Here is a 13,042-nt window from a genome sequence, read left to right as displayed (position 1 = left end):
CATGCCTAATACGTACAGGGGGCTAGATGACATTCAAAACAGCTTCTAGTCATCTCGGTATGAATAAATACAGGTCATGTATGGTTTTCCTGCAAAATAGTGGCAAGTTCAGTTAACTATGATGGACATGGATAGATTCATCCCCGTGCTCACAAAACTAGCCCTGGACGATGCGAGCTCTGTGAACGGAGGCCTTGTCTTGGAACAGAGCATCACCACTGGGGAACATATATTGTACCATGTGATGGACTTAGTTACACAAGATGCTCACATAATCTTTGACTCTCGCCACCGGTCACGCCGAGCGCTGGCGGGACATCGACTCCAACAGCGGGCTTCACGGGACGCCATTTACCGACACTGATGACTGGCAAGCAGTGGGTAACGCCTTACGTTAACAGTCGGCTCGTCACGTATTGGGATTGTCACTCATAGTTATTTCGTTAGTACGGCAGTGTTCGTCGTAACGTTGGTTAGAGATGGAAGTCAATACAGAAGGTTTCATCTATGATGCTAAAAAAAGTCTATCTATATTCAGCATAGAATGTGAGGATTATTCAGGTAAACTACAGAAAGTTAAGATTTTCGCTGACATTGGTGGTAAATGTTCTTCAGAGAAGACAACAACTGGTGAGCGCCAGTTACATTCCTTCCCGCTTGTGTTTGGCTTGCTGACATATCACGTAACACGCAGGTACTCAAAATGTCTTCAAATCTGTACTTTTATCGATCACGAAAAACTGTGCCAAACAGCAAGTTTTTACAATGTGAAACGTCTCCTTAGAAAAATTATTACACGACTGTGCTTAAACTGACACACAATATTTTTAGCGCAACGCAATCTGACTTCCAAAAATCCCTACGAAAGAATGGCCCTGACTAACATTAACCTATATGTTTCACAAATCACTTACCTCACAAAAATCTTCGTTACTCGAACTACTGCAACACAGCGAGCGCCACTACCGCCAGCTAACTAAAAGATTCAAACTACTGTGATGTCCGGAATTAAAAAAAATAGGGGGGTGGTAATTTTTTTTGTTTTTTTTTTTGTTTTGTTGTAAGGAAAGAAAGAAAAAAGGGTGAATAAAGGTGAAGGGAAGTGGTTCTATTTTTACTGGAATGAACTTATTGATGGACATCACAAAATTTTATTTTACCTATATTTTTTTTTTTTTTTTACTCATCGAAGAAGACAACACGACACATATAAAAGAAATCATCACAATATTATTATCCACAGAATGATCGTTTCACAAGACACTTTCTAGCTCGACTGACTCTTAAGACTGAACAAGACTCGACTGACTCTACTCTCTCTCTGGACCACAGCCTCTTCACGTCCCTGTGGACCAGAGATTTCAACTGTGGTGAGCACGCCGATTATTTAATTAATCGTACAGCCGCTGGGCGCGCGCTTGGCGCGTCATTTAAATGGGGTTAAACGCACACCGCGAGAGGCGTGGGCTAGCGGTGTCTTACAGGTATCGCCACACGGCCCCCTCTACTGGTGCGTAAGTTTTTCAAACTTCGCGGCAGTACCAGATTTGAGTTGACGAACAAGGTTGTGCAGTGTTTGCACCAGCATTATACAACATTTTCAAACATATGACAAGTACATACATATATAAAGAATTATAGCCTAAAGTACAAAGTTTAAGTAAATATACACAAATTGTTGCACCTTACAAAATAGCCACTTTGAAATTGATCAATGGATGATTCATTTTTTTTTTTTTTTTAGAGAGATGCCTGTACCGTTGGCAGTCCTGTTATTAAAACAATAGCTGCTACCCTGTATTCACAGTTCTTATTGTGTTGACCAGTGAGCACTATGCTTTGCCTCAGTTGAGTGTGGTGCGTCGTGCGAAGCACAGTAAAAGTCACAGCACCACAACTTTGTTTACTTTACAGTTTGCACATCAGGACAATAGGTAATGAATCTGCTTACGACAAAAGAACACAAAGGGTCATACAATTTGGTTTTAAGTTGTCGATGACAACAAAGTTCATGTCAGTATTGTTGGTGTTTAAGAGTGGCTGTGCGTGCACGAGTGCAGTAATTTTGATAAAGTGGTCCATCCACCACGCACCGCGGCACTGCGTACAGCCTCGCGCTCGGGTCCGCTGTTGAGGTATAATAGGCGGTGACACGTCTGGCGGCGCCACCCCTTACGACGGACGCGACAGTACTGGTAGCCGCATCCGAAGACCGTACAACGCAGACTTCCAAGCACTTTCCAAGGTAGGGATCACTGTGATACGCATCATTGCACTTTATCGTAGAATTTGAGATTAAACTTATCACTTTGTACGGAAAACACTTTTCTATCATATTTTTACTCTTGACTGGTTGATTTCTCTTTATCAACACTATTTGATTTTTTTTTACACTGTTCAGAAGGGAGGTTCGACGTCCTGTTCCTTCTTAGTACACATTTTCACAGACACTTCACTTTTGAGCAAAATTACACTTTGCATCTTTTCTCCTTTTATATTAGGTGCACATAGTAAGACTGTTTTGTGTGTAGCCTTCACAAGAGGACATTTAAGTTTTGAATAAGCAAGTTCAAAATTACATAGAAAAAATGGACATGTACATATACATGAAATGATTACCTACTATAGACATGAAATTCAATATACATAATACAAATGAACTTCTTCGTAGCTAAGTTGCTACATAGCCATTGAAATACTTTGCTAGTCGTGACCTGTGAAACTCTCCCAAAATTCATATTTATATAGAGAATACTAGTTGTTTACATCTTCAAAAACTTACAATTAGACATGTTTTGCTAGTCGTGTCCTGTGAAACTTTACAAAATTCAGATTTATATTGAGATTGCTAGTTGTTTACATTTACAAAATTTTACAATTAGACATGACATGACATATTTATGTACACGAAATTCAGATTGTGCCATCTATTTCTTGCTGTGCATGTGCACTAACGGAGTACTATCTCCTTCTTTACAGAATATTGAAATCTATGGCATCTGCCATCAAGAATTCTGCAAAACTCGACGAGAGACCCTAAGTGCTGCAAATTATGAATGGACAAAATATACAAAAGAATAGTGCAAAAACCTCACTACCCCACTATCCATCGTCCAGCAGTGGGCAAGGAGGTGGGAGTAGGATCAAGATAGAAGGATAGGGTTATATTCATATTTACAAAATCTTCATCAATACAGTAGTGTTGTCACACATGTGTGCGACGAATAGTGTATCTGTTTGCGTAACGTATGCATCATAAACTTTGCCATTGCGCAAGTGTCACTGACTTTAAGCCAATTCATGTTGTATTCAGTTTCATCCTTAAAGTTGATCCGAATTGTTGTTTAAGCAAAAAGAAATTCAATGATCATTGTCAATCACTTCCTGTAAATCAGTCAAAGATTTTTGCAAGAATCAATGTGAGTACCGTATATGGTTTAATTCACTCGTTGAATCAGTCATGTTTAGGTAAATACGCGCTTAATGACACGGTAGTTTATATTCCTGAAAAAAATTCGGTCAGTAAACGTACTAATAAATGACTATAGGATCCTTCCATAAGAGGTGTACTTTAGTGAGTATCACGTAGTAAAATAAATATATGAATTTCCTGTAGGTAAAGGAAAATGAACGCGCTTTAGTTTCCATAAAGACAAGAAAATCGCTGTGTCCACGAAGACAGCTGCGTCGTACTGCTTCACACACAAATCTTCAAAAACTTATCCACCTTGCTGAAAGAGAAAGAAAAATCTCATACACTAAAGTATGTTTTCTTGTAATCGTGAATTGTACGTCGTACCGGTAGTCGTGTAGTTTTTGTTTCCTGGTCGAGAACATGAGCAGAGAGCGGGAGACTTCGTATCCTAGCAATTGTTTTATGAGAGTCGCATTTTCTTAACTCTGGTCCAGACAGAACGACATAAAATTGCATAACTTATATACTATCCCACTTACACAAATACATATGTCCATGTCCTCACAGTATCAAGTAATGAGTGCTAGATTTCACCTAAATTACTTCACAGGATAAAAACATTTTTTAAATAGTGTTAATGTTAGTGAGTTCATAAGTTCGTAACCATTAAACACGACCTTCGTAAATGTAGAATACGAATCTTACGAAGGCAGCCTGCATGCATGGTACTACACAATTAGCCTGTGTAAAGAATGAGATTCTATAACGACAGCAATTTTTATTCGCTACGTAAGCAGATTATTTATTTCGCTGTGGCTGATAAACATTTTTCCTCCACAATGACCTATGTACAAAATTTACGTTTTTTACGATGGAGAGCACACAAACTCTTTATGCCAAGCGTGAGATAATGGTTTTTTTAAATAGGGCACATACCAAATAAGTTTTTCTTTCTCCTTTTTTATTGCCTACACGGCGAATCATTTCTCATTAACATCTATCAGTATTCATACACACGTATCGTTTTCATTCATACAGCTTCATATAATTAATATTCACCTTTCTTCTCATAGAACAGCTTCAATATAAATCGCAAATCATCAAATAATACTACGTGGTGGCATCATTGGCTCACACACAACGAAATCCTCATCATCATCATAAAAACTACCTTATAAACTAAAATTCACATTCATTCTTTCACACTCATTTCAGCACAATCATTCACTCATGCTGGCGTATAGTATAGCATTCTGGTGGCTCTCAAATTCATCACAGTTATTAACATAATAAAATCTTTTTTCTTGTACATAGTTGCCTGTTCTAGAGATTGCCTGCTTAAGGAGTAAGTTTGGTCGCTAACTTCGTTGTCCTTGGCTAGTAGTCAAATTATTCGTAGCATAGTAAATATAACGTAGATTAAATAGTTCTTGGATTGCCTGTAATGTTTAACGTAGATTTGCTATAGTTTAATGCGTTATGATTCTTTGCATTGACTAACAATTAACACTAACATTTTAGCTGTAACTAGCACATCCTTTCTCTTTCTCTTACTTTACATACTGCTTTAAGTGGTGGTGGGCGTAAAGTCCTTTAACTTTCTGTGTTGTAGGGTATGCTAATAAATAACATCCAGGGTGAGGAATATCGACGATCCGGTATGGACCTGAGTAAACTAATTGCCATTTCTTAAGCAAACGTTTCAGCCTCGTAGATTTGGGATGGGTTGTGAGCAATACCAAATCATCAATTTCGAACACACGTGTCGGTCTGACCCGTTTATCAAATTTTTTTCTCCCGGAGCTCCGCAGTGTGTGCCAGGGTAATGGCAGCTTGCCTTACCTTTTCCTGCAAAGAAATAACGTTCGAAGACAACTTAGGCAGGGGACTTGACCATGAGTTTTTTTCTGGTTCGTCTGATAATAACTCGGCAGGTGAGAATCCGGTTGAACTATGTGGCAAATTGTTCACAATGTACTCGAACGGAGCGAGGTATTCTATCCATTTGGAATGTTTGGAGAAGAATGGATGCGCATAAATTGATTAAATTCTTTAAAAATTCGCTCAACGGGGTTACCCTGTGGGTGAAATCGGGAAGTAAGAACATGTTTAATATCGGAATCTTGCAGAAATGATTTCCACTTTGCACTCGTAAAGTACGATGCATTGTCCGTTAGGACAGCGACAGGTTTTCCGACGCGGGCTAGGTAGTCGGCCGAAAAGCGTCGAATGATAGCCGCAACAGTGGCTGTGCGCAAGGCGTACAATTTCACATATTTAGTAAAAACGTCCAATATAGCCAAAATGTATTTAGCACCACCGCGGGATTGCGGATAGGGTCCGCCAATGTCTACGGAAATCAAATCAAGCGGTTGCTTTGGAAGAATGGGATGCAATTCAATTGATGCATGTTTGTTCAAATATTTTGCCTTCTGGCAAATGATACATTTGCGAATGACCTGCAGGACTCTACGTCGCATGTTAGGAAAATAGCAGAAGCGTAGGATCTTGGCGGCACATTTATTAATGCCATAATGTCCCCAGGTTTTGTGGGTGAACAAAATGAAGTCGTCAACATAAGCTTCCGGTAAACATACCAACCAACGCTCTGACACGAGATGGGAACGATGAAACAGTACACCATTGTTGATCTTGTAGTAATTTTGAAGATTAGAATTTGAATTCTGACATAATTTTGTTTTTACTGTAGACCACCTAGGATCGGCATTTTGTAACTGTGCAAAATCCCTGCAGATTCGGTGATAGTAGCGGTTGTAGGATTCGTCATACATTAACATGACCTGAAAGTCGGAAGTTTGCTCATGCAAATCTGAAAGATTTTTCGCATCGTGCGGAAGACGAGAAAGAGCGTCCGCAACAATATTGGTTTCGCCGGAGATGTAAATAATTTCGAAATCGTATTCTTGTAACGACAAACACCAACGAGTGAGGCGGGAATGAAGTAATTTGCAAGACAGTAAAAATGATAAAGCTTGGTGGTCTGTATAGATGCGTGTATGTTTTCCCCAGAGAAAATATTGAAATTTTCGCATAGACCAAATAATTGCAAGGGTCTCGCGTTCCGTAACTGAATACGATCTCTCGCATTCAGTTAAGGTGCGACTGGCAAAACTGATAGGTTTTACTATTGTTCGATCATGTTCAACAGACAGTTGAAACAAAAAGGCCCCAAGTCCATAAGATGACGCATCGGTCGATAGGCAGAAGTCTTTTGACATGTCCGGATGACAGAGGAGTGGTGCGTGGATTAATGATTGTTTAATTTTTTCAAAATCGGCTTGTCATTCTGTAGTCCATCGCCAAAGGGAATTTTTCTTTAGAAGATTTAGAAGATGTGGGCTGTTAAGAGCTTGCTGTGTCACGAACTTTCTGAAAAATGACGAAAGACCCAAAAATGCTTTAAGTTGTTTTTTGGTTCGGGGTGCAGGAAAGTTGCGAATTGCTTCAGTCTTTTTAGAGTCCGGCCTGATGCCTTCCGGCGTGATGATGTGGCCAAGGAACTTAATCTGTTGTCGGGCGAACCTTGATTTTTCCAAATTGATTGTCACGCCTGCATCGGCGAATTTAATCAAAATTTGTCTTAGAAGATCGACATGTTCTTCCCAGGTGGCAGTCGCCACAACTAAATCATCCACATAGGGAGTGATTTGTGAAAGTAAATCTGGCCCGAGGACGTCGTCAAGCGCCTCGATAAAGATTCCTGCACTTATTCGTAACCCGAATGGCAAAACACGGAATTGGTATGATCGTCCTTCGCACAAAAATGCGGTATATTTACGTGATTCAGGATGTAGTAGAACCTGGTAGTAGGACGATCGTAGGTCGATATTAGTCAGAAATTTGGCGTTGTGAAATTTCAGGAGTTGTTCGTCCAGATTTACAGGGCGAGTATTTACCGGTATAATAATTTAGTTGATTTCGCGTGCATCGAGAACAAGACGCACGCTTCCATCGGGTTTCGAAACTGACAACAAAGGGTTGCAATACGGCGAGTGCGAATTTTCTATGATTTTCCAACGTAGCATTCTGTTAATTTAATGCATAACCGCTGGTTTTTTAGACCACGGTATATTGTAGTGTGTACGACAAAATGTTAGGTGGGGTTTGACATCCATCTTGTACACATACCCACGTATGATACCAGGTTTATCTTGAAAGACTACTGAAAATTGTTGAAGAAGGTGAAACAGATTCTGTTTTTGCAAATCAGTTAGATGGTAGGCTTCGGCACACTTTTCCCACAGAGTTTTACTATCAGCATTGTAAGAAGAATTGCAATTGTTTGTCATAGAAAAATTAGTGATGGGCACAGATTGTACTTTCAAGTGACGTACGTCCCGATAAGAATTGTTGTTATTAATTGTTTTAGATAAAGGTATCAAAATTCTTTGCTTTTCAGCCGTCAATTGACAGATACCATTCCCTAAGTCAATCACTGCTCGATACTGATTTAAGAAATCGATGCCGAAAAGACATGGAACTGTTAAATTATCCACAACAAGGAAATGATAACGAACATGCACGTTGGAAACAACAAAAGTTAGAAGAGCTTGTAATTTGACATTTTTTGATTTGTTTCCAGTGGCACCGATGATTCGGCAGTTCTGCACTGGAAACGTCGGAAGTTTAGAACCTTTATCTAGATCCAAGTACAGGGAACTAGAAATCACGCTTACTGACGCTCCAGTGTCGAATAACACTTCTACAATGGATTTCTCTAACGATAAAACAGCAGTTGTCTGAACCGTTACCTTTACTTTGTCGTTATTACTAGACTTATTATTCTCGGAAAGAAGGTCATGCTCCATAGTGTGTCCGTCTTGGAATCTCAAAAAACAATTTGCAAGATTATTTGCGCCCGTGCTCACGTTCTCGACCGGGGGTTGGGCGCTTACGCCGGTCTGCTCATGTTTTCCGCCGCGTTATTAGGCGACGCATTTTGGTCATCACTTACCTCAATAATATTTATCCTTTGTTCATGGACATGTTTGGTATTCGGTGGAGTTTGATTACCGCAGTCCTGATTATTAGCATTGTTTGTTGGTACAAAGTGTCGTGCATTCGGAAACATATAATTGTAGTTGTGTGGTGTATAGTTCGGGTTTCCCCACTGCGGGGGTGGATAACTGACTCTAGAATTTTGACAATTTGAATTATTCTGCTGATATGGCGAATTTCTCTCAAAATAACCAGGGTTGTATCTTCCATCCTGACGTCTGTTTTGATTGTTGTTGTTTCGGTTACGGTTGTTGTTGCCTCTGGAGTACTGATTGTTGTTGAAACGACCATTGCGTCTGTTGCCATTACTATTACTTTTTCGGTAAAATTGACCATTACCAAAACTGTTGTAATTGTTGGAATTTTGGAATCGGGGATCGCAAGATTGCTGCGAATATTGTGTGAAGTTGGGCTGTTGTGATTGTTGCCCCTGATTTTGAGGAAGCGGGTTTGCATTCCACATGTTACCGCTGTTGTTATTTTGATTGAAATTATGGCAATTGTTTTGGCGAGAGTTGGAATTAGCATTATAAATCTGTGGAGTGTTCCCTGAATCTCCTCTAAACACAAGGTCTACTTCATTCAAATAATCTAGAAATTTCTTGATGTTTGTTTCCGGAACACCAATTAATTGTGTCCGGTAATGCAGGGGTAAATGACTTTTTAAGGTGTTAATCAGATCGGCAAGATCGGCCGGTTTTGACCAATAAAGTGTTTTGTCCAGGTATCTTTCAAAATATTGACGCAAAGTTTCTTTACGAGGGTTGTATGGTTCGGGATTGTGAACTTCACGTCGAAGTTGTTTTTGCTCATGTTCTGACCAGAATTCCTGCAGAAAAGCCTCTTCAAATTGCTTGAAAGTTAAATTTTGCCTTTTTATTTCAGCTCCCCATCTGGATGCTCGCCCCCTCAACAGATTACTTACAAAAAAAATCTTTTCCGCATCTGACCAGTTGTGCGGAAACATTCCGTCAAAAGACCTAATAAAAACAATCGGGTGCACCGCTTGGGTATCATCGGAACTGAACGTTGGAAAATAGGCATGTTTAATCATGTTACCGTCAACAATACCGGCAGGCACTATAGGCACTATTTTGTTTTGTTGTAAGGAAAGAAAGAAAAAAGGGTGAATAAAGGTGAAGGGAAGTGGTTCTATTTTTACTGGAATGAAGTTATTGATGGACATCACAAAATTTTATTTTACCTATATTTTTTTTTACTCATCGAAGAAGACAACACGACACATATAAAAGAAATCATCACAATATTATTATCCACAGAATGATCGTTTCAAAAGACACTTTCTAGCTCGACTGACTCTTAAGACTGAACAAGACTCGACTGACTCTACTCTCTCTCTGGACCACAGCCTCTTCACGTCCCTGTGGACCAGAGATTTCAACTGTGGTGAGCACGCCGATTATTTAATTAATCGTACAGCCGCTGGGCGCGCGCTTGGCGCGTCATTTAAATGGGGTTAAACGCACACCGCGAGACGTGTGGGCTAGCGGTGTCTTACAGGTATCGCCACACTACGGAAGTCACTAACTACTGAGGCACAGTAAACTACAGCATCATCGGTACACAGACTAATGCCGCTGTCAATACCAACAACCAGATCGTTCATTTAAATCGTAAAAAGCAGCGGACCTATCACGCTGCCCTAGGGCACACCTAAAGTTACGCTTGACTGTTGTTTACTAAAACCGTGTGGTTTCAGGACCATGAGGTCGTCGAGAAACAGTGGGGCCTATATATGCATATTTGTTGGATCACCAGTATCAATACAAATACACAAACATCTCACCTAAAACCAGGGAATTTTTTTTAAAAAATGGTTCACATAGCTCTGAGCACTATGGGAGTTAACATCTAAGGTCATCAGTTCCCTAGACCTAGAACTACTTAAACCTAACTAACCTAAGGACATCACACAAATCCATGCCCGAGGCAGGATTCGAACCTGCGACCGTAACAGTCGCGAGGTTCCAGACTGTAGCGCCTAGAACCGCTCACAACTCCGGCTGACGGGTATTTTTCAGACATTTAAATTCATGCGTACCAAAATATAGTCTCACTCGAATTCAGTTAATTGTTTAGGTTCATCGACAATGTACATTGTTGATGTTGTTGTTGTTGCCTTCTGTCCAAAGACTGGTTTGATGCAGCTCTCCATGCTACTCTATCCTGTGCCAGCCATTTCATCTTCGAGTAACTACTGCAACCAACATCCTTGTGAATTTGCTTAGTGTATTTATCTCTTCGTCTCCCTCTACGATTTTTACCCTCCACGCTTATCTCCAGTACTAAATTGGTGATCCCTTGATGCCGCAGAATGTGTCCTATCAACTGATACCTTCTTCTAGTCAAGTTGTGCGCAAATCCCTCTTCTTCCCAATTCTGTTCACTACCTCATTAGTTACGTGATCTACCCATGTAATCTTCAGCATTCTTCAGTAGCTCCACATATCAAAAGCTTCTATTCTCTTCTTGTCTAAACTGTTTATCGTTCGTATTTCACATCCATACATGGCTTCACTCCATACAAATACTTTCAGAAAAGACTTCCTGACGCTTAAATCTATACTTGACGTTAACACATTTCTATTCTTCAGAAACGCTTTCCTTGCCATTGCCAGTGTACATTTTATATCTTCACTACTTCGACCATCCTTAATTATTTTGCTGCCAAAATACTAAACCAGTTCCTAACCATTTCCTAATCCAAATTCCTCAGCATCACCTGATTTAATTCGACTACATTCCACTATCCTAGTTTTCTTTTTGTTGATGTTCTTCCTTTACCTTCCTTTCAAGACAGTGTACATTCCGTTCAACTGCTCTTCCAATCCCTTTGCTATCTCTGACAGAATTACAGTGTCATAGGAAAAAGTTTTTATTTCTTTTCCCTGGATTTTAACTCCTACTCCCAAGTTTTCTTTGGTTTCCTTTACAGCTAGTTCAATGTACAGATTGAATAACATCGAGGATAGACTAAATTCCTGTCTCGCTCCCTTCTCAACCATTGCTCCCCTTTCATGCCTCTCGACTCTTAGAACTGACTTCTGGTGTCTTTACAAGTTATAAATAGCCTTCCTTTCCTTGTATTTTACCCCTGCCACCTTCAGCATTTGAAAGAGAGTATACCAGTCAACACTGTCAAAAGCTTTATGAAAATCTACAAATGCTATAAACATAGATTTGCCTTTCCTTAGCCTAGCTTCTAAGATAAATCGTAGGGTCAGATCTGCCTCGCGTGTTCCTACATTTCTGCGGAATCCAGACTGATGTTCCCAGAGGTCGGCTTCTACCAGTTTTTCCATTCGCCTGTATATAATTCGTGTTAGTATTTTGCAAACGGTGACTTATTAAACTGATAGTTCGGTAATTTTCACATCCGTCAGCACCTGCTTTCTTTGGTTATGGAATCGCACTCCCAACCAGGGAATTGTGCAGACATTTAACTTCATGCAGGTCAAAATATAGTCTCACTTAAATTCAATTAACTGTTTAGGTTCATCAGCAACGTACATACAAGTTATAAATGTTTACCATCTGTGTGCGAAGTACAGAGTAACAGGCCACTCCTTAGACACATGCTGTACAGTTATTACGAGCCCAGCATTTTCATGGCCGCTCTGGTCCATTACCCACCTCCCGCTGAGCGGTCCGCAACTTTCGCTCTGTCGCAGCACCAGGTGTGTCCCGTATATAAGGCTGTGCGCTACCGGTAGCCGACACCACTCATCGCCCAGCTCCACCCCCGCCGTCATGAAATCCGCAGTGGCCGTCGTCCTCGTAGTGTGCGCAGCGGCCGCCGCCCACGCCGGGCTGCTGCACCACGCGCCGCCCCCGCCGCCGCCGCCGCCGCCCCCGCAGCACGAGATCATCTACGACTACGTGGCGCCGCCCCAGTACCGCTTCGACTACGCGGTGCGCGACGGCCACACGGGCGACGCCAAGACGCAGTGGGAGCACCGCGACGGCGACCGCGTCACCGGCGCCTACTCGCTCGTCGACGCCGACGGCACGACGCGCATCGTCGAGTACACGGCCGACGACCATAACGGCTTCCAGGCGGTCGTGAAGCGCGTCGGTCACCCCGCGCCGCCGCCCCCGCAGCCTCCGCGTCTTCCCGCCCACCCCGCCCCCGCTCCACACCCCTACCCTTTGCCTTACCACGGTTGATCAACCAGGCCAGTGGTGAGCCCTACATTCCCATCCTCACTCCACTTTATCAGACGATAACTACTCCACGAACTCTCTCCCTAACCGTCTTTCTTTGATTCAACTTACTTGTACAAAACTGCCTTGTTGATATCACACTGTTTGTTGATAAATATATTAAAATAAAATTGTTCGATTAAAATTCGCTCGGTATTTTTTTCTTTTCTGTCCAAACCAAATGAAATTTCTCTGTTTTACCTTAAATGATATTAGCTTGAATAATAAGTGGTCTGAGGCGTGAATGGGAATTTGGATTGAGAAGAGGCACATGCAGTTGTGGAAAGCCACTGTGCCAGGGTAGCATAGTGGTTAGCGCATCTGCCTAGTGAGCTGAAGACTTGGGTTCGAATTCCGGCCATGGTACAAATTTTCACTCGTCGC

The 13,042-nt window shown here is 41.3% G+C and overlaps 1 protein-coding gene across 1 annotated transcript; it reads left to right on the top strand.

The window, feature by feature from the left end:
• Nucleotides 1–12,179: 12,179 nt before the first annotated feature.
• On the top strand, nt 12,180–12,806 carry LOC126336447 (cuticle protein 7-like). The gene has a single exon (XM_050000149.1). It carries the CDS (start codon nt 12,206–12,208, stop codon nt 12,620–12,622), a length of 417 nt encoding a protein of 138 aa, XP_049856106.1. The 5' UTR covers nt 12,180–12,205; the 3' UTR covers nt 12,623–12,806.
• The last annotated feature ends 236 nt before the right edge of the window (nt 12,807–13,042 follow it).

This window comes from Schistocerca gregaria, chromosome 2, assembly GCF_023897955.1.
Source record: "Schistocerca gregaria isolate iqSchGreg1 chromosome 2, iqSchGreg1.2, whole genome shotgun sequence".
NCBI classification, from domain to species: Eukaryota; Metazoa; Arthropoda; class Insecta; order Orthoptera; family Acrididae; genus Schistocerca; species Schistocerca gregaria.
Note: the sequence above shows the minus strand (reverse complement) of the source record. Positions and strands in the feature narration are given on the sequence as shown.

Excerpts from the sequence above, each read along its gene's own strand:
- LOC126336447 (XM_050000149.1), top strand. The coding sequence starts at position 12,206 with ATGAAATCCGCAGTGGCCGTCGTCCTCGTAGTGTGCGCAGCGGCCGCC.